Source organism: Taudactylus pleione, unplaced genomic scaffold, assembly GCF_031769625.1.
Source record: "Taudactylus pleione unplaced genomic scaffold, aTauple2 ptg000842l, whole genome shotgun sequence".
In the NCBI taxonomy this organism is placed as follows: domain Eukaryota; kingdom Metazoa; phylum Chordata; class Amphibia; order Anura; family Myobatrachidae; genus Taudactylus; species Taudactylus pleione.
This window is the reverse complement of record NW_028285244.1, coordinates 6,667,951-6,691,127: the sequence shown is the minus strand read 5'-3', so window position 1 is coordinate 6,691,127 and position 23,177 is coordinate 6,667,951. Positions and strand designations below refer to the sequence as shown.

General features: G+C 44.5%; 1 protein-coding gene across 2 annotated transcripts in view; it reads right to left on the bottom strand.

Moving 5' to 3' along the window:
• LOC148474501 (rho GTPase-activating protein 20-like) overlaps positions 1 to 18,142 on the bottom strand; it is a 146,368-nt gene extending 128,226 nt beyond the window's left edge. For both annotated transcript variants that reach the window (XM_088458548.1, XM_088458549.1), the window contains exon 1: positions 17,941 to 18,142. In XM_088458548.1, coding sequence (XP_088314674.1) covers positions 17,941 to 18,039 — 99 coding nt within the window. In that variant the 5' untranslated portion in view covers positions 18,040 to 18,142. The remainder of the gene's footprint in view (positions 1 to 17,940) is intronic.
• Positions 18,143 to 23,177: the final 5,035 nt, after the last annotated feature.

The following is a 23,177-nucleotide window of genomic DNA, read 5'->3' as shown; positions in this document are numbered from 1 at the left end:
ATTCATTGCACACTGAGATTTCACATTGGAGATGGTCATTACCTAACTGTAGCCTTCAACACAGCAGTGACTGACCCAATAGTCACCAGACTCCTGCTTAACAATTCCCCAGAAAATAATGACATAACTGATAGATGAGGGACGAAGCGATTATTGGGATGGCATGCCCACCTCCTATCCTTGGCATGTGCAAATGTCTGCCACATTTCAGACTGCAAGTGCAATTACAGTATCTTTCCCCACAAACCTGGGCACTTTGGAGGGAAAACTGGGCACAATTTTCGTAAATTAAGGCTCATTGGGAGATATGTACTAAGCCTTGGAGACAGATAAAGTGGAGAGAGAGATAAAGTACCAACCAATCAACTCCTAACTGTCATTTTACAGACTATTTACTAAGCAGTGCTAGGATACTGAGGGGTCTAGTTACAAAGCAGTGTTAGGAGACAGAGTGAAAAGTGATAAGGTGCCAGCCAATCAGCTCCCAACTGTCATTTTTCAAACACAGCCTGTGAGATGGCAGGTGGGAGCTGATTGGCTGGTACCTTATCACTTCCTTATCACTTTTCACTCTGTCTCCTAACACTGCTAAGTAAATAGATCCCAAAGTGAAAAGTGATAAGGTACCAGCCAATCAGCTCCTAACTACCATCTCACAGGCTATGTTTGAAAAATGACAGGAGCTGATTGGCTGGCACCTTTCACTCTGGCCCTGATTCAGAGCCGGACGCTCTGACAGAGTGCTCGCTCTGAATCAGGGCATCTTTTTTTTTTTTTTATGGAGCGGCCTCCTTGTCAAGACCATCGCGACCATCGGGCTTGCGATGAGACCCTTGTGGTAGGGTCTCGTGGCCGCAAGCCCCAGAAAGCTTTCGACTCAAACAGAGCCGAAAGCTCTCCCACAGACATCACTTGTAGGCGTTCTCATGGGAACGCCTCTGTCTGGGCAGCAACCCCCCCGGCCCGCCCACCAAAGGGAGCGTGCTGTCACTCAAACATCGACAGCACGCCCCCTTTGGTGCGAGACCCAAAGCGACGGATTGCCCGTCGCTATCTGGGTCTCGCGCATGCGCACGACGGAGCCGGCTCTGTTGTGCGCATGCACTTTGGGCCACCATCGACCCGGTTGCGAGCGCTCAGTGCTTGCGACTGGGTCTGAATCAGGCCCTCTGTCTCCTAACACTGCTTAGTAAATAGACCCCTGTGATTGTAAAATGAGAGTTAGGAGCTGATTGGTTGGTTAATCTCCCCCACTGTGAGACCAAAGTTGATTCCGTGCTCTGCCAAAGCTATTATGTGCTCCATCCAGAGCCGTGACTAGATATTAGCGCCCAGGGCAAGAAGGAATTTTGACACCCTTCAGCTGTAACCAAGTAAACCTGAATTATTAATCTCCTACGCCCCCCTGTGGCTAGAGCCCCTCTTGCACAGCCCTTGTTATGGCACTGGCTATGTCAATAACCTTCACTGTGAGAATGTGATCGGTACACGTTGATAATAAAGAACAAAAGGTAACACATGAATCAATATTCCTGAGACCTCAGCTTGAGGTAATTATTGGTTAACCACAAAATGCATGTCTATACATTTACAAAGCAAAGTGCTATTTTTATGCACTGGTGCGCCTAGGTCACCTGCCCAGTGCACAACAATGTGCCCACACTCCGGCATTGGGAGAAACCAGGTGTGTGTGCTTAGTCTGCGGAAAAGTGTGAAAATCTGAAGAGCTGTCTTGCACAAAAATGTAAACAGTACAGTACATCATACTTGTCGCCTTTGGAGGATTGAGATCTAGGCGGTCTGTGGAGAGGGAGGTCCATGTGGACGGTGTGCTGGAGTGGTATGCAAATATTATCTCCGCCCCCAAAATACACACAATGGGGGAGATGTCCTAAGCTCTGGAAAGTGATAAATTGGAGAGTGATAAAGTACTAGCCAATCAGCTCCTAACCGTCATGTTAAAAAAAAAATCCATTGACCCATTTTAAAAGCTAAAAATATTTTTCTTTGGGACAGTAATACACATCTATACTGTTATCCATTTTGGATTTAGTTTTATTAGGGCAAAGGCTGTTTTCTCCGTTTTTAAGAAAAAAATTCCCAAAGGTATTTGAAAGAAAAACTATTGCGCCCAATTTTTTTAAATTGGATAGTGCGGGGAACTGCAGCACACATAACCACGGTAATAAAAATGGTCGCAATAGCTACGTTAAGTTTTATGGCCACATTTTTGCGCCCAATAGAATATGCCTCTGAGATTTACAATATGTCACTGTTTTGTGTTTTGTATATATAGGCAGAAACTGCACCTATTCCATACTTAATAAGGACCACCGACGATCTACCCAACTCCTCCCTACGGCCTCTGCAAACTTCTAGTCACCCAGGTCTGTGCGCTTTGGTGGACAACGGAGCTTATTTACTTTATTTGAATCACATGACGAAACCAAAGCCAGCACCTTGTTTTCTTCTGTGCTTCGCCAATAACCTCCATATGAGCAGATGATGGGGATCAGAGTTGGAATAAGGCTCTGGGGGCCCGAGGCACTTAAGACAGGGAGGCCCTAAATACTGCAATTAAAATCCAAAAGAGATGGAAAACGGCGCTCCGAAGTGTTTATTTGCAGCATTTGAATTATACAGAGAGCTGAGGTCGTGTAACAAGCTGTATACAGTATTTCAAATGCTGTAAATAAACACTTTGGAGTCCGTTTTCCATCTCTTACGCTGCATCTACAGTATCCTGGTACCCTTATATATACATATATATATATATATATATATATACAGTTGTCCAAGTGCGGCACTCAGTAGTAGATTCAAATAATTCAAAACACAGCCAGTGTAGCGACGTTTCGGGCTTTAAATGCCTGTCTTCAGGCTCCAAATATATTTTGGCATCCCCCTGGGAGGGTTAGGTTTAGGGTGCGGGGAGGGGGAGTTAGGTTTAGGCACCCCTGGGGGGGAGGGTTAGGCGCTAGGGGGGGAGGTTAGGGTTAGGCACCCCTAAGGGAGAGTTAGGGTTAGGGGTGGGAGAGGTTAAGGTTAGAACTTACCTTAGTCGGGATTTTCAGATTTCTGCCTTCTGGCGTCGGTATTACATCCGCCAGGCTTAAGTCCTCCGGTATGTCATACCGATTCCCTGAGATGATGTCACTTGCTGGCAGACTGTGACACAGAAGAGCTGCACAGAACATTCTTCCTTCTCCTCCTCAGGTAATGATTCTCCATGTGCAGCTGCCTGAGCCCGCGATGCCCCCTCCTTCAACGGCCGGCAAAATCTGGGCTTTTCTTTTCCAGTGGATATCTTACTTTCACACACAGCGGTTTAGTGCGGATATTCCCGGCTGTAACACGGCGACCGTGCCATCTGAAAGGACCCATTTATTTACATACTTCATTGAAAATAATACACGCCAAAAAAACGCCTATTTTTTTGCCGGCCGGTAAAATAGCCCTCAGGCTGTAACCTCGGATTCCATTGGATGGCCTCCGGCATCCAGCAGTGCTCCGCGGCGCAGTCTGTATGACAACTGTCAGTACAGTGGCTGCTGTTGTAAGTTGCAGCTCTGGGGATCGGTAATAAAGATCTGATCTGTGGCAAGTGGTGGGGGGCCCGGGGGTACTTGCCCCCAGAGCCCTCCCCTTAATTCGGCTCTGATGGGGTCACTTTCATAAAAAAAACAAGAAGCAAATACATGATGCAACATTACTGTACGTGCACTTTTTAGAAAGTGTCTATCATTTGTTCTGAGTTCTCTCAGTAAGTTCGCAAGGTTGCCAGGAGTTTAAAGACAGTATAGAGAACAAATCGCAGTTTTAAGAACCCAAATCCTCTTCTTCCAGTAAAGAGCTGGCTGAAAGCTAAAACTTCAAAGTGCTGAAATAATTGAGATCTCTGGATATGTTATTATATTTTATGATACCTGCCTGGTCAAAGCCAAAAATTGGAGCACAACTTGTGTCTGACAAAACTTTTGTCCTCTGCTCATCAAGTTCAGTCATCTTCAGGCTGAGGGTTTGGAGGCGGACGCATTGCATGAAGATTAATGCTGATGTTACAAAAATGTTGACATAGGTTGGAAACACAGTTAATCAAGGCTCCAATGTGCCACGCCATAAAATAAAACCCTGCAAATATCAGGGGAGGCTGGAATTTTCCTTACAAACAAAATATATGACTAGAAATAAATATGGAATTGGCAGGAGAATTGTATGCTTTTCATTCTCCTGGAAAATGTCAATGTCTTGTCTATTGGAAAATTACCTCTAAATATAAAAGGTAATGAAGTCTAGACTGGGCTAATTCACATGCAAAAGCAGTGCAGCAAAAAAGGGCGTCTGATGCAAAGTACTTAAACCTCAGATGGCATCAACGTAGTCTACACTAGGTGGCGTTACAGGGCCTGGTGGATCCAGTTGCAGCGTGACTGTGATTACGTCCTCATGCTAATGCCGCGGCTGATGATTATCCTACTGAGACGCCCACCGGCTGTGAGCACTATCAGTCGGACTATCAGAGATTGCACCAGCCCCTTGGAGATGCAGAATCTCCGTCTGAACATGGCCGTCTATGTCAATGCAATTGCGTCTTTAGACGTAGTGGCTGACCGTGTCACGCCCACGTCTGAGTAGCCACCCCCTGTTACCACCCAGAAACTCTTTCTGTGTCCAAATTCATTCAGCATCACATACCCCTTTTACACCAGAGCTAAAACCCGGGTTATTGCAGGGTTAACCTGGGTAGCTCCTTAGTGTAAAAGGGGAGAGGGTTGGATTGCCAGGTTAATTGACCCGGCAATCCAACCCAGGTAACTTGCAGGGTTTAACACTTCAACGCCAGAAAAGCCGGGTCTATGCAGACCCGGCTCTGGTGTGGACGGCGCTGACTCTGGAATATCCTGGGTCGGCGCCGGGGAAATTCCGGGTCTGATCCGGATTGGAACCCTGTTCCAACCTCCGGGTCAGACCCGGAATTTCGGTATAAAAGCGGTATCAGAGGGGTAACCATTGGTACACATTTATTCAGAGCGACTTGGACGATTGCGCAGGCTGTTTGCATCTGATATCGACAACGAGTCCACCTCTGAATCAAGTCTCTCCATGCTGACTCACTGAAGAGAATGGGGAGCGCTCAGCCCCAGGCACCTGGGAGCATTTAAGTACTGAAGAAGATTCTCAGCTGAGCTAAATATATTCTGACACAATGACTGAGACGGGAGTACGGATAACGTTGGTTCAGGCTGGTGTCTCCCTTGCCGCCCATTTCTATAGGTGGGTACATGATAGGTCGCAGGTTTACTTTCACATGATATATCTGATATATCTGCTGAAGTCCTTCACATTTCTTTAAAGTGTGCCTGCCCCCTATACACTGGGGAAGCATTCTGAGGGCTTCAACAGTATTGATGAGATGCTGGGGGTAAATTTATTAAACAGCGGGTTGGCTGCAATTAGGGTTATGCTGCAAATAAGACTAGGCTACAATTAGCGTTAAGCTGGCCACACACTAGACCAACTTACATCCAACCAGCCAACTTGTTGATTGGTTGGAATGAAAATCTGGTAACGTATGGGATTATATGATGATCAGAAATTTGCTCCTAAATGCCAGAAAACAGATGAAAATGGTCATTCAGAAAAGTTTGTTAAATGTTTGATCTACAATTGTTCAAACAACAGTTTTTGTCCATTTTCCGGCATTTGGGAGAAAATTGCTGATTGTCATTTGCTTTCATTCCTTACCAGATTTTCATTCCAACCAATCAACTAGTTGGATGGTTGGATGTAAATTGGTCTAGTGTATGGCCAGCTTTAGGCTACTATTAGGGCTAAGCTGGCCACACACGAGACCAATTTACATCCAACCAGCCAACTAGTTGATTGGTTGGAATGAACATCTGGTAAGGTATGAAAACAAATGACAATCAGCAATTTGCTCCCAAATGCCGGAAAATGGACAAAAACTGTTGTTTGAACAAATTGTTTAGATGAAACATTTAACAAACTTGTCTGAACGACCATTGTCATCTGTTTTCTGGCATTTAGGAGCAAATTGCTGATCATCAGTTACTCCCATACGTTACTAGATTTTCATTCCAACCAATCAATTAGTTGGATGGTTGGATGAAAGTTGGTCTAGTGTGTGGCCAGCTTTAGGCTGCAATTAGGGTTAGGCTGCAATTAGGGATAGGCTGCAATTAGGGTTAGGCTGCAATTAGGGTTAAGATGGCCACACATCTAAAGATTATGGCCCTCATTCAGAGCCGTACGCTCTGAGCAGAGCTCACGCTCTGAATGAGGGCCGGGCTCCATTTTCATGGAGCGTCCTCCTGGACGCTCGTATAGCTGTGGGTCACCACCCACAGGCTATACGAGCGTGCATTGTGATGGTCGCGATGGTCGAGACCATCGCGACCATCGAATTTGCGAGCCAGAGCCTGCGGTTGAGGTTTTCAACCGCAAGCTCCGGAGTGATTTTGGCTCTATCAGAGCCAAAATCACTCCCACTGACATCACTAGTGATGTCAGTGGGCCGGCTTCTGACGGGAGGCGTTCCCGTGGGAACGCCCCCGTCAGGGAGGCACGCCCCCGGCACGCCCACCAAAGGGGGCGTGCTGTCAATCAACATTGACAGCACGCCCCCTTTGATCGGACACAACGAGCGAAGGACTTTCCTTCGCTCGTCGCGTCTGGCGCATGCGCACGACGGAGCTCCCTCCGTCGTGCGCATGCTCAGTCCATAACATCGACCCACTTGCGAGCGGACAGCCGCTCGCGAGTGGGTCTGAATCAGGCCCTATCTGTCCAACCAGCCAACTAGTTGATTGGTTGGAATGAAAATCTGGTAAGGTATAAAAGCAAATTACAATCAGCAATTTGCTCCCAAATGCCGGAAAATGGACAAAAACTGTTGTTTGAACAAGTTGTTTAGATCAAACATTTAACAAACTTGTCTGACGACCATTTTCATCTGTTTTCTGGCATTTAGGAGCGAATTGCTAATCATCAGTTACTCCCATACGTTACTAGATTTTCATTCCAACTAATCAACTAGTTGGCTGGTTGGACAGATAATCTTTAGATGTGTGGCCAGCTTTAGGCTACAGTTAGGGCTAGGCTGCAATTAGGGTTAGGCTGCAATTAGGGCTAGGCTGCAATTAGAGTTAGGATACAGTGGGGGGGATGCAATCAGGAAGCCGGCTGACATTAAACCGACAGCCGGCTTCCCGACTGTCATATCCCGGCGAGGGTGAAATGCCCGGCGTCTAGATGTAGACGCCACTCATTTCACCGACGCCGGGAGACCGGCGCCCGGCATCCCGATCGAAGGGATGCCGGGCGCCGCGAGCGGACAGCCGCCGGGGGGGTAAGGTTTAGCGCACCCGGGGGACTTAGGGTCAGGCACCCCCCCCGGGGAACTTAGGTTTAGGCAGCGGGGAAGGGGGGTGGTTAGGGTTAGGCACTTACAGGGGGGATTAGGGTGAGGCACTTGGGGGGGGTGGTTAGGGTTAGGCACCCCTAAGGAGGGTTAGGGTTAGGGGGGTTAGGTCATACTTGCCTACTTTTGAAAAAGCATTTCAGGGAGATTGTGAAAGCAGCACCTATGAGCGCGGCGGTAAAGTGGGCGTGTACTGCTACATCTGAGGGGTGTGTCATAAAATTGATTTACATCCACATGTAAATGAGCCCCAAAGCAGTTAGTAAGATCTACTTGTTGATGAAAACACACAGATACTTCTCAGAAAATACATGTAACCATAGGGATCATTGTGCCTTATAACCAATGCAGGGAAATTATATTAATGATCCCATTTGAATGTATATATCTCTATTTTTTCTTTTACATAACAGTGTCATAATGGGGGTAAGGTGAAATGAGGGAGATTGCTGGACTCTTCAGGGAGTCAGGGAGATCGCTGCTATTTCAGGGAGTCTCCCTGACAATGAGGGAGAGTTGGCAAGTATGGGTTAGGTTAGTCTATACTTACCTTACAACGATTGGGATTTCCAGCGCTGTCGGGCTCACGCTGCCGGGATCTGTTCCAGTGTCGGGCTGCCGGCGGTATTTCATACTGATTCCAATTAAGGGTTAGGCTGCAATTAGGGTCAGGCTGCAATTAGGGTTAGGGTTAGCTCAAGGCTGAAATAGTACTGTTGACATACCATACCACACCAGTGTCTTCAGACCTGTTGTTTGGTCCCTGATTATTGTATACAAACACTACAGAAGCTCACAAATAATCAAGGCTTTGTGACATAATCACTTCCTAAATATATTGATAAGTAGAAGTAAAAAAACATATCTAGTCCACTAACCTAGTCATGCAGAACTCATAGAATATCGCACTCACATAAGTAGACTTTAGAAATGTGTTTTGTGTTAGTATATAAACACTCCTGGCCACTGGCCTGTTTACTCTCCTCCATCTAGTAAGCTTTACATTTATGTATAAACCTTCATGTTTTTCATTTTTGTTTAGGACCTTCTAACTCAAAACATATTCCTGGAATATGTCAAATGGTGTCAACCAAAGTCTGTCTGTTCCTGTCTTACAACACATTAAACAAGCTCAGGATTGTTGACTCAGGAAACGAAATAACTCATTCTAGTTTTGGAAGTAATTTCTTCTTTCTCCGCAATGTTTTATTCACAGTGCCACAATGACCCAGGTAGGGAAAAACACTGCAAATGTGGATTTAGCCAACAGGAACAGTCAGAATGATAATATAGGTGATTAAAACAGGCAAATGGAGCATGAAGGGTGGTAATTGGAAATCATTAGAGCACAACTATTAATGTGTGATTATTTTAGGTGCCTTTTCCTGTTATTATTATTATTACATTTTATTTATAGGGCGCCACCAGGGGTGCCGAGAGGGGGGGCGCGAGTACTAATTACCTGGGCTGAGGCTTGTTGGGGGGTCCCGGCAGAGGTCCAGGTCTGACGCCGTCCCCCTCTCTCTTACCTGACAGCAACCCAGCATACAGCAGTGCCAGTCTCCTCTGTCTGTGGGGGGGGAGCAATCAAACTGACAGTGTCCCACCCACTGGATTAGCGCCGGACTGAGGGGCTCACATCGCCCCCCTCAGCAGCGCGCAACGTTTTTTTCTTCTAAGGGGGCATGGCCACACCTCCCACAATTATGCCACGCCCCCTCCCACGGGTCGGCTCTTAGCGGCCCTGGGCGCCACAAGAGTTCTGCAGCGCCGTACACAGAGCAAAACAGTAAGACAATGTTACGCTGCTGATGATGCAATACATGTGTATTGTAGATCCGTCTGGTTTATTGTGCTACAAATAGATATGGGTCAGATCAGTACTATTCACTAATATGACTGTGGAAATTTCCATTATATAAATATCTCCCCAAAATATCATGTCCCTACAACAGTACCAACCAAACTCAATTGTCTTCCACAAAAGTTTTCTTGACTTCTTTGTATGAACTGTGAAGATACTTTTGAGTCCCATTCAAACAGGCCTATTAGGTTATTGATGTGTTCCTTAAGGAGTCTACGAGGAAAATTCAGTGATACAAAATCCTGTGCTCTATACTTCATCAGAGCAGAACACATCATAATAAATACTGGCAGGGCTGGCTCCAGCATGAGCCGCGCCCTGTGCGGCGAGGGACCCAGACGCACAGGGCGCTGCATAATTTACATAGATCACACCCCTAAATGACGCTATTTGAGGGCATGCCCGTTAGGCACGCCTCCCATTTAGCATGAGGCTAGGGGCGAGCCAAACACTACGTCAGTAGCTGGGCTGCCCCCAGCTCTCTCCCTGCACTGAATGGATCCAGCGCACATCCGTGCGGCGTCCATTCTTGTTCCCAGGTGCCCAACATTCCGACAGCCCATGTGACACTTCGTCCCGCGGGTGGAACAGTGTGGCAGTGCCCGAAAAGGCGAACATGCCTCGAAAAATGCGAACATGCCTCATTTGAAGCCTATTTATTACTTGTCATGGCCATAATTCCACCATTGAGATTAAATGGGGGAAGGTCTGGGCCCCAATACATCCACAAGTGCCATCCTACCACTCCCAATGCCCTTGTTATGATCCTCCACTCAACTAAAAATCTGAGTTGTAATAAAACACAACACAACAAAAACATTATTGAAATCAACGGGTTAATCTCATTTTATCAGAGTAGTATTTCCTGCATATAGCATGTCCTAGGGATTAGTGTGCTATGAATGCCTTCAGGAATAGTTTAGAGAGATCAAGTTAAAGTACTCCTGTTACTTACACTCATGATTTGTAAGGTGCCCCGGCACTCCATAATGTCAGACAGTGAGGAAAATAGAGCATATATATAACCAAGATATACTGTACAATGCAGAAAATGTAATGCAGATGTGAAAACAATGGTTTGAAAGGTATTGTTTGTGAGAGAGTTCACAAACTATTGTGAGAAGTGGCACCTGAGACACGGTCAGATTTCTTATACGATAACGATTGTAAAAACTGTTCAATCGCTCATATCTTTGACTTGTAGGGCATGCATCGACGAGCAATGCGCGTTCCCGCATGTCAGATAACGATCTCTGACATCGACTGTGTTTGCAGTCAGATTTTGACGATTTCATTCAGTTTAATACTGTCAGAAATCATTAAATCGTTCATTGTTGATGAAATCGTACAAATCGTTGTAAAAATTGTTCAATCGTTCTTCGTTCATCAAATCTGACTGTGTGTATACACCATTAGAGTGGGGGCGGGACAGATGTGAGGGTGGTACCAATGTGAGTAATATAGCTGAAAATAGGCTCTAATAAATAGGTTGCTTTCCAGACCATTCCAAGATTTGGAGGCCATGGAAGACCTGATTGGGTATGACAGGGAATGCCAAGTGGGTAAAGGCATAGGAGAAGTCTTATAGGAGAAGTGAGAGAGAGGTAGTTATCAGCGAGTAGGTGGGATGCAGATCAGAGGTAGATCTAAGAGTGTGTAGGGGAGAATATTTTGTGGTGGGGTTTATGATAAAGGGATGGTCTTTGTTGGTGGCTTTGTAAGTGAAAGTGACTAATTTGAATGGTATTCTTGATGTTATGGAGAGCCAGGGTGCGGACTTGCAGAGCGGTGTGGCTGATGTGGAGCGCCAAGAGCAGTGAGTACTGATGAAGCATTTAGGATGGGCTTAAACAGGGATAGATGGTTGAGGGCAATGGTTGCTGTACCAAGGTAAGAGATAATGGATAAGAGTTTTGGATTCATGTAGGGTAAGAAAAGGACAGGACACATTCTAGCAATATTTACATGGTGGAGGCGACAGGAATGACAGACAGTAGATATGAGGAGTAAAATAGAAGGTAGAGTGAAAGCTGAAATCAGTTCAGCAGGCTTGGAAGACTGAGGAAAATGTGTTATCAATGACAGTGACTGAGATTTGAGTGGCTGTGGTGACTGGGAGGAGGGAAGATGGTAAACTCGACTTTTGACATTGCAACACCAAAGAAGAGACAGCAGAGAGACAGTTGATCACACAAGATGGTAGAGAAGAGATATTTGGTGGTGCTTCAGGTCAAATGACCAATTAGATCACCAATTGAAGAGATGGAGATTGAGAATAACAGAGGGCCAAAGACAGAGCCTTATGGGACACCAAGAGATAGCATGAGAGGATGGTAGAAAGTGTCAGATGTAGAGACGTTGAAAGAGTGACTACAGTGAACATGGAAAGAACTGTCACAAATGCCTATGGAGTAAAGAGTGTGCAGATTAAGAACGTGTAAAAAGCAACAGAGAGATCCAGAAGGATGAATACAGAGAAGTTAACTTTAAACTTTGCTGTACGTACTGTAGATCGCTGATGACTTCTGTGAGGACAGTCACAGTGGAATGTTGTTGGTGGAAGCTGCTTCCAGAGAGTCATGAAGGGAGCAGACAGTTGAACAATTGTAGTGCATGTAGTTTGTAGACAAGGATTGGAGAGAAAGAGATTGCTACTGTATATGGAGATAGATTCTTTAGGACAGATGAGATGACCACATGGACAAAAGAAGATAGGAATGTGCAAATGGAGAGGGACAGGTTGAAGAGGTATGGCATGCTGTGGAGAACAGGTAGAGGAGAAGATAGGAGGGAATAGGGTGTGATGGGAGTGATGGGAGTGTCCATCACAGTTGGTTGGTGGATTAAAACTATTATAACTAGTTTACTGGGTCATGTCCACTGGAAAACTAAATGAGAAAGTAAGCAAGTTATGTAGCAGTAGATATAGTGGGTTGCCAATAGGAACATGGAAACCACCTAGCATGAGAGTAGGAAGGATAGGAAAAAAATATATATGCACAAAAGGTGCCAAGCAATTGGGAATCTGGCCCTGAGGGTCGATAAATTACCTTACCAGCTGAGAGAATAGGCAGATGGTGAGTACTGCAAATGAAGAGAAGGAGATGGAGAGTTCTAAGGGAATGACTTGGAAGGTGCAGCATGGAGAATGCAGGATGCCTACTCCCCCACCTTCTCTGTCACTAAGTCAGTCAACTATAGAAGAGTTGCAAGGGACCTAGGGGTCTATGTACTAAGCCTTGAAAAGAGATAAAGTGGGATGGAGATAAAGTACCAACCTATCAGCTCCTAGCTGTCACTTTTCAAACACAGCCTGTAAAGTGGAAGGAGCTGACTGGTTTTTAGTTTATCTCTATCCACTTTATCTCTCTCCAAAGCTTAGTCCTTAGACCCCTTAGTGTGAGAGGAGGTATGCCAGGCAAGCAGGTCACCAACACATCACATGTTGCGAAAGTGCACAGAGCAAGCAGAGGGTGGGAGGCAGTGGGGAGATGTGATGGGGTGGAAACGACAGCATGAGCAGATACTGGGGACTGCAGGGGTGCATGGGGTTGGGTGATATGTCACCAGCAGCAATGAGCAGGAGAACAGCCAGAAATAGGACATTGTATGAGGATTTGTGGTTGTGAAGTTTTCTGAAGTAAATGAACTTACAACACTCAAATATAATGGCCGGAATGTACTAAACTGACCGCAATTTACATAGGTACTAAGTACTCTTCGTCATGTTAAGTAACGCCACCTAAGGGTGACGTTACCTAATAGAAGCCTATGGGCTTGTTACTGGGACGCTTAAACTGAGAGGCATCCCTCCTATCATCCCCCTCAGCTCTGTGTTAAACTCGGAAGTCCCTCTGTCCGGGGGCATCGCAAAGGACAGCTCTTATCGTGAGTTCTGTCCTTTGCGATGTAAATCGCATTTCTAGGTACATACCGCGGTAATCAACCACGGTATGTACCCGAACAGAGGCGGGATGTACCGCATGGCGGCAGCGATACATCCTGCCCAATGTCTCCTGTAAAGCAACAGTGCATTTAATATATTGGTGAATGGTTTGTATTATACCCCTTTATACTGGAGTTGGTGTCAACAGACTGATAAAAATTTTAATTAGGTGAAAGTTTTTCTGTGTAGATCATTTGAAAAGACCGTTATATACAATGAGTCCAAACACAGGAGTGTTACCAAGGTAGAATTGTTTCAATACTTTAATACTGTGAGATAAAAAGAATATTTTGGTGCTTAGTGAAAACACCTCACAAAAAATTCTAAGGGGTAAATTTACTAAAGTGAGAGTTTTTAGAAGTGAGTTTTAGAAGTGATGTTGCCCATAGCAACCAATCAGATCCTACTTAACATTTAACTAGCACCTTCTAGAAGATAATAGCTAGTATCTGATTGGTTGCTATGGGCAACATCACTTTTAAAACTCACTTCTAAAAACTCTCACTTTAGTAAATTTACCCCTAAGAGTCTCATAACAAATAGGTTTGTTCTTTTTTTGTTTGCTTTTTTTAAATCAATGATGTCTTTTCTACTGCAACCACAGACTTATCATTGGCACCAAATCAGGTTTGAAGTTGTTAAGAAAAACACAGCTACTGTAAGGGCAACACTAATCGCAACACAACATAAAACCGTGGAAAATGGCACGTTGACTTGCTGATCTGTAAAACGTCTGGAGAACTGTCAGTGTGTACTGGGATCACCTTTATCATAGGAAACCATGGCTCTTATCTATGCATCCGCAGCAAAGATGGAAGAGGACATATCTGTATGTGATGTGTATGACATATAATTTCGAACCTCCAAGTGCGAAATGCGCTTCTCCCCAGCTTCCACCATACTTTCCTATAACCCTGACTGAATTCATGAACTAATGTTTAAATACACTCTTGTAAATACACTCTTGTAATACTCAATGTATTGGTTTAGCTTTACCAGAATAGTAACATTAAGAGTGAGTCAATGATCACCTCCAATGGTATGTGGCCCTTGACTACCCAAACAACATGTTTAGTAAGATGGATTCCACATAATTGCTGTTGGAAAAATAAAAACATATTGGGGCTAATTCAGAGTTACACTCAAGTCCCCCTTGTGGACTATTTTGCGTAATGCGCATGTGTCTGGCATAACATACACAACTATGAGCAACTACCGGCCAATCACAGTTCACACATCTCCATCACGTCTCCTCTTGCGGCTGAATAGTTGTAACTGTGCGGCAGCAGTGCGTACAAACAGAGGCTAAGTGGGCATATCGCAGGCATGAAGTCGGAATTGCGGGCTACGCTGAGTTGAGTGTACACAGAGATTTGATTTTGGGCACAACACTTGTGCCAAGAATATAGAGCGCGCTGATAGCGATGCCGGCCACCTCTGCAGTGCAGCCACATACAGTAGATGCAATGCCGCTCTGCATAATGGCGAAGATCCACATTCACTTCCAGCAAGCAGGAAAGGCCGCAGCTTTGGCTGACTTGCATACAGCTCTGAATCATTATCTTCCTGCGCCAGCCTATATTATGTCTTAACTAAAGTGATATGGGCTTTAAAATCCTTCCCCCTGTTTTACATATTACAATAGAATTTAGCAGGCAGAGAAGACTGCTATTTGTTTGTTACTTTGCTGAAACAATGTTGGTGCACGTTGACAAACACTTAGGGCCTGATACTGAGTTGGACGGGTTTATCCTCACCGATGAAAATACCATAAAGCACATGCACACAAGTCAATTAGCGCATTTTTGAATAGCTATGATTCATTCTGAGTCGGACGGATCTCTGCTGAATGTTTCCGAAACTGGGCAGCACCAGGGCGGCAGCACGCAAGAGATTTGTATAGTTGGAGTGTCATGGGTGTGTATCTAAAGCTCCGTGCTTACAGAGTCCTGCGTACAGGGAAGGGAAGCTTGTTTCTGATGGATTTCTTCTTGCACCTAGCATGTGGTTGGTGCACGTGTGGTTGCTGCAAAATCATAAGGCGGCCCCCGCTTGAGATCCTCGCATTAGCTGTATGGAAATTTGCATTAGTATATCTGTCTTCCGCTGCTTCACTTTGTGTCTGTCTTGGAATCAGCCCCTTAACCTCTAACGCGACCAAGAGGATGATACATTTAAAAATTGGTATTAAATTAAAGAAATTGCTGAAAAATGTATTACTCATTGCTTGGGAATGTTGCAATCTCCTTTATTTAATCTATCTATAATAGAGAGGTTTCTAGCCTAAAATGTAATATTAATAATGCAAAAATAAATACATTGCATCATTTATATACTTATAATTGCGATGTTGTCCCCTGATAATGACTGGATACATACAGTATGTCACTAATAGCATGGAACGAGGAACAATAGTGGGGCTTTGTTGTGTGAATAAACCATGCAGTGAAGGAGGTGCAATTTCCTAAACTGGAGATGGCACAGAGGGAACGTAACATTGTGACACTGCCCTGTAGGCAAACAGAGATTTGCTTTAACTGGGTATTTTAATTAAGCTACATTGGAGAGCATAGCAGGCAACGGTATGATAGACCAGATATATTGTAACTAGGTATATAATAAACACAGCTGGTATAACCAGTTTCCCTGCAGACAGGTCTTCCTTGGAAATATGCAGTATAACTGTGAACTATGACATAAACATTGTGCGGTTTGACTAGGATCTCACTTTTATCATTCTAGAACAAACACTATGAAAGTGTAATGGAACGCTGAGGCAGTGATCTTCACCTTCTGAAGTGAGCAGACAGTGACTGTTACTGTACGTGCTAAGTGATTGGTACAGTGTCTAGAACGACATTATCCAACACTAACAATATATTGTTCTAGGATTTAGGTGCAGATATGTAATATAGAGTGTTCAATGTAATATAACAGGGGGACGTTTTTCGTTCTTTTTCTGCCATGATGAACTTTATATTAACTTATAACATCAACCAACTGTAAGAAGTTTGATAACCAGAGTTTCAACTTCTTACAAGATCAAACCTATAAGAATTGAAATGCACATATAGTTTGTTTTATATGCAAATAAGCCAACTATAGATTTGTAGGGGCTTATTAACTTGTGTCATCTGATTACCGAAACCCCTCCTACCCCCATATTTTCCTTTATAATAATTTATTACATAAACATTTTTATCATGCATGCTGTTCCCCCCCACTGTCCGGCACTGCGGAGTCCTGTGGTGCCTCACACATCACAGACAATAATAATATAAAGGAATTCTGGGCATTATCTAAGCACAAATAATAAGAACACTTCCATGTGATAAGTGCCCATGGTACCTTCAATAAAATACCTGTGCATTAATAGACAGATATGGGTTAACTATAAGATTTCCACTTCACAAACAGCATTGGAACCATTTATGAATATTAAAGTTCACCATGAAGGTGCTGATATAATGGAGCCATATGTCAGTATACTGTATTAACCTCTACACACAGAGACAGTATGCGCTGTCAGTTTCCCCTTTTTCCTAAGTTACAGTGAAAGAAAATTAATTTGCTAAATAAGCATATGCTATATGAACTGCTGACAATGACATTGGATATTTAGTATTATTATGAGCATGCATGTTTTTTATATATGTATATATTCATATATGGATGCATGCAGAGTATACATGCGACTACCACACACACACACACACATATGCACACATGTCTATATACAATGTATACATAAATACATACATTTAATAAATGCCATAGAAGCCATGCACCTCATGCTTAGTGTATAGAGGACACTTGCCAATAGAGACACTGACAGCAGTTACTGAGAATCTGACATATAACATCATAGTGCACAGTCACTGCTCTCACACAGAATGGTCTGCAATGGTCCCTGAGGAGTCTACACTGAGCCAATACATCCTAATACAGCTACCTGTTAAATAAACCCTTCTTCAAATTGCAAGGAATTAATACAAACAAACTGAGCACAGTCAATGACAATGGTAGGTTTAGGCAACCTGTGTGGGACTACAAATCCAGGATGTCCTTCTCCTTTCATCCAGTATGCAGGTATTTATAGTTCCACAACAGCAGGAAATGCAGGCTACTGCACATGTCAATTATGCAGCCTCTGTCTGATATAATGTATGACCCTTTGCCAGCTATCTGTGTACCATCCTTATATAATGTATACCCTATGCCAGTCTTTAATGTGTGTGCCATCTTGATATAATGTATGACCTTATGCCAGTCATTAATGTGCATGCCAGTCTTATATGTATTACCATATGCCAGCCATTCATGTGTGTGCCATCCTGATATAATGTACTGTATGGCCCAATGCCAGCCATTTATGTGTGTGCCATCCTGATATAATGTATTTCCCCTTGCCAGTCATTTATGTGTATGCCAGTCTGATATAATGTATTACCTGTTGCCAGTCATTTATGTATATGCCAGTCTGATATAATGTATTACCATATGCCAGCCATCTGTGCGTGCCATCCTGATATAATGTATGACCCTATGCCAGTCATGTATGTGCCAGCCAGCCAGCCAGCCTGATACAATGTATGACACTGCCAGCCTTCTATATGTATAAGTCATACTGATATAATGTATGACCCTATGCCAGTCACCTCTGTGTGTGCCATCTTTGGAATAATTTACCTTTCTGTTCTCTGTGTCTCCGGATATTTTGAGTTCTCCAGACAAAGATGAGGATCTTGGTTGTTCTACATTGTCCTGTTGAGGTGACATAGCTTCCATTAAGATATTCCCCAATAATCCCACAGTTGGTGGCTCATACCCGGGAGGGTGGCACTGCCAGAGGGGCAGAGATAGGCAGAGGGACAGTGTTCATCTGCACGGGCATTGCTGGCTCATCTGAGCTCCTGCAATAGTGAGATCACATTCTAGTAGTGCATGGACCGCCCCGCTGCTCCCTCCCCCGCCTCCTCCCGACAGCTGCTGCTCACTACACAGAGCTGGGATCTGCTTCATTTGCTTCTGCTACTGACAGGAGACGGGAGCAGATCCCTACAGTATTCACGATCACATCATCTAGCGCGGCTTGTCGTAATGCAAAGACATTCACTTGCTGTATTATGGTGCATGAGCTGATAACTTCATATGCATGCCAGCAAATCATGATTTGTATGTATAGTTAATAGGCGAAACTAGAGCTCTGTTAACGAGTGGTCTATCATGTTCCCCCTTTCCCTTCTCTGTTCCAAGCTATACATATTAAGATCTTTTAATCTTTCTGGGTAAGTTCTGTGATGTTGATGATTTTTCGGGTAGTCCCCCACATCCTTTTAAGAGTAGGCGGATCTTCCAAACTCCACACACACCCTAGTGGAGTGGCAGCATGGGGAGAGGTATACAGGGAATTTGCGGGTCTGTACAGAGGGGCTAGGCTAACACAATGCGGAGTAGGCGGCCCCGCCCCCAAAGCTGTCACCTGCATCTCATCTCCAGGCTCATAGGCAAACACAGGGGGGGTTCCGGTTGCCTGGAAACCCCCTTTCCAAGCCCACACCATGATGACCACAATAGAAATAGCATATAATACTAAAGTTGCATTTTTTTAAGATCCCCTCAGTGTCACAAATTAAATTAGCATCACCTGTTGATCTTTTAAAATGTCTGAGCCAGTAATAAATACACCTGTGCACCAACTAGGAGATCTGGAAAACATGCACTGTTAGGGGTGCACTGATATAGACCATGGATAGGGTTAATTACTGTATGATAATGAACTAGCCAGTACATAAAGAGACCAATCTGTACATATATGTCCAGGGCAGTGCTAGGTTCTTTTGCTGCCCCCCAGATTCCCGAACTTGCTGAAATTATCTGGAAAGGAGCTCACATCTGAAATAAAAACATTCAGCTCAGGCAGGATGGCCCTACATATGCATATAATGGAATAATGTGATTGTTGGTCCTGTATATGTCACAATTATTACATACATAATACTACATATGATGTATATTATAGCTGGTTAATTGCTGATAATGCCCTCTTCGTGGACTGGCCACACTTGCTTTAAATTCAAGCATTTGGAAACCCCCCTCTACAAATCCTGCGTTTGCCACTGAGGCTTCACCCGGAGAGGAGCTAATTAATGTCGGTAAGTATGAATCCTTGCTAAACTCCCTGTTTTATGGGCTTCATTTACTAACGAGTTTTTACACTAAAGATATTTAGCATTAGCAGTCGCCACAATTTATTTTTTTTAATCCAGAATTCATCATTGAGCTGTATTATTTGTGCGGACTGATGGTGATTGACGGAGGGCTACTTATCTGTTCCCGACTGCCTCCCCTCTCCCCTCCAGGGTAACTGAGCTGTAATGGCAGTCAGTTACCGCAGAAACAAGCCTGGCTGCGACAGCAACCTCTCTTGGGTGGGGGTGCTGGATGGTGTGTACTGAGGAAGGAAGCAGGGGAGGAAGGATGGTCAGTTGCTGCTGGGGAGGGGGGGGGGGCCCAGAGCCGGCCCTAGCCAATTTGGGGCCCTAGGCAAATTTTTGACTGGTGCCCCCCTAGCATATAATTCCACCACCAATCTTATTGTATATACGCAGAAGCCAAAAATAACACGTTGTATATATACACAAACACACACATATATATATATATACATACATAAATAAACACATATAGTACATTATAGGTGGCAGACATTGAACTGACCTGGTTATGCATGTTTTTTTCGGCTGGTGACAACTGCCTTCCATCCTGTACATGTCAGTTCAGCCTCTGCACTCCACCCTGATCTCATAATTTCCAGGCCAGCTGTCAAGCCAGTTACCGGGGATGGCAGGTGGAAGGTGGTTAAAGGGCATGGCTTCAGCGGGGACCCAAGCTTCTACTGAACAGGGAGACAACAAGCTGTGGACGGCGCCGGGTTGCTTAAGTAGAACCTGGGGGGCGGAGCTTCAGGGCAAGGGGGCGGAGCTATGGGTTGTAAGGAGAGGACAGTTGGATGGCCAGGGGCGGAGCTTGACCTTCTGCTGCGCTGCCCGATCGGAGAGCTCCGATCGCGGTGGGAGAGAGTCACTGGGTAGCTGTGCCGGCTCTGGGGTAGGTGGAAGTAGCGGCTAGTGGCAGGCGGCGATGGGGGGGAAGGAGAGGAGGAGGAGGAATGCCCCTAGCTTTCTGAGTCGTCCCTAGGCATTTGCTTATAATGCTTATGCCTAGGGCCGGCTCTGGGGGGGCCGCTAAGTGCTGGCGGGGTGAATGGAGAGGTGCTGTGTACTGGGGGAAGAGCGTCTGCTGGTGCACTGCATTCTAGGTAAACCCAGATGCCAGGTCAGCCAGCCAGGAACATAGCACTCATCAGCGCAAGATAAGAGCTGCGGCAGGACAGGGAAATCTACAGTAAATAAAAAACGCTGACATGAAGCTGCAGACCAGCGTTATTTACAATGATAAATGCTGCATCCCTCTTTAACACAAGAAACCAGTTTGATAAGAGCTCAAACTCATTAGAAAATTGAGCCCTAAATTGTTGTTATATAGAGGCGGTACTATAACTCTTTGACTCCAAAGAGGTTACAAGACACAAACATATTTAATGAATAATTCCCATCAATTGAGGTATACAATGGTGCACAGTGAAATTATCATTGTTTTGCATAAACAAAAAAAAAGAAAAAGAAAAAAAAAGTACAAAGTACAAAAAAAATTAGTTTAATTATAACAGTTCTGCACATTTACAGAAGGGTATAGAGAATCTGTTGCCCACTTGGAGATTAAAGTAATGTAGTAATATAAATCTCCAGAGACTGGGGTTTAGGGGGTGATAGAGCTACACCAAGATGACAGTGGGAGGGAAATGCTAGATGGGGATTGTTTGCTACATGGAAATCTACGGCTACAAGCATACCTCCCAACCGTCCTGGTTTTGGCAGGACAGTCCCGCAGTATCTTAAGGGTGGGATGGTTTGGGTGGACACTTTGTCACAGTGGTTACACAGTGGTTAATCGATGGCCAGGGACAGCAAGTCAGAGTAGGCCCTCCCCTGTCATACTCCTGAGATTTGATATAAAAATGACTAGAATAGTACAAAGAAGATATTTATAACTTATAAACATCTTCTTTGTTTATTGTATTGATTTTATCACTCACCAGCCTTGTGGAGCTCCCTGGTACTGCATGGAGACGAGAGATGAGGCAGCAACAGCTCATCCTTGCTCTGTATAGTCAGACACTGCTTGCAGAGCTGGGGGCGGGGCCACACCACGGGCAGTAACCTGCTCAGAAAGTGAGCTAATAGAGGCATGCTGCTGAGTATGGAGGCATGCCTTGAGCACTGATGGATACCTTGGATGTGTCATGTGAGCAGGAAGCGCAATGCAGTGTTTAGAGATCAGAGCTCAGTCAGCAGAAGCAAGAGAAGACACAGTGATGCAGGTAGGAGAATCAATGGACACTGAACCTTAGTGTAGTGAGGGGAGAGTTACAGTGAGTAGGGAGTGAGAGAGGGTCCCAGCATTCAGACCTATCTCCATGTATGCCTCCCCAGCCATTGACCTCACCACATGTCACTGTCAATGATGTGCGCACGTCATCAACACTGTGCTGTGAGAGGCTGGGGGCTTTAAAGCAGCTCCCGATGCACTGGGCAAGACACGCGATCACTTCCTCAAAATGTCATACATCAGGGGGCTTTAGAGCACGCGCAAGTTGTCCCGATCAAGGACTTACAAATGTTGGGAAGTATGGCTACAGGGGTGATGGGAAAATGCTACAGGGGTGGGGGGATAATTTTACAGTCAGTATTATTCAGCAGGAACAAGCAGGCACTCAGTTCCTGAACCTCTCATTAACTGTGACATAATGTCTTGGGCCAAAATGTATTTTCCATAAGATAAGTTTTATTTTAAAGGCCCTTTTTAGAGCCTTCTTTTCTAAATACTATATATATATGTATGTATATATGTATATAATAAATTGTTTTTCTACAGCTCCTCCCCCAGTAGCTTCACCCACAGTTCCTGGGCGGGATGTACTAAATGGAAAATGCGATAAAAACTCAGTTTTCAGGGTTTCATCGCATTTTCCATATGCCCTATTGTCTGGCCGCCGGGTCTCTGACGTGGATGATAATGACAGCTTTTGCTGGCGTCACCCTATAGAAGTCTATGGGCTTCTACCGCATAGTGCTGGTATGAGGGATCCCTCCCAGCATGCCCCGCGGCCACCGTGTCACTCTGCGCATGCGCAGATGGACCCCCGGGCCATAAACCCGGAAGTCCAGGGCGCAGAGCTGATCGCAAAGGAAGGAAGAGCTGTCCTTTGCGGTACTGATCGCATATGTTAGTACATATGTAATCTTTAAGGCTGCGGTGACTGGCGGAATGTATTCCGCAAGGTTAGCACATCCTATTTTTCCAGAAAAATAGCCCTGGTTACAGCGGTCTGCAAGACACTCCCAAGGGTGATGCTAGAAACCCCCTATGCATATTTTATTTTATCTCATGCTAAAATATTGTTGAATAAAATGTTACATATATATTATTAAACTAATTAACTAATTTAAAAATGAGACAATTCAAATAAAATTTTGTGAAACATAATTGCCAGTGAATTGGTAAAGACAGCTAACTCATAAACCGTTGTATGAACCTGGACAGTAAGAGGTATAAAACGAATGTAATTTATAAAATAACTATAAAGTCAGGGTGTCTGTGTTAGATATCATCTGTCAGATGAGTCACTATGGCTGAGGAATTGCTCTATGGCAGCAGGTTACTGGAATCGGATGCCAAGAACTGTTACTTCAATGCACATGTCTTTAGCAAATAAGTGGGTGTTAAATTTAAATCCCATTTATTACAATTAACTGAACTGTAACATAATATATTTATAGCCAGCATTATCTCCCTTTGTGGTT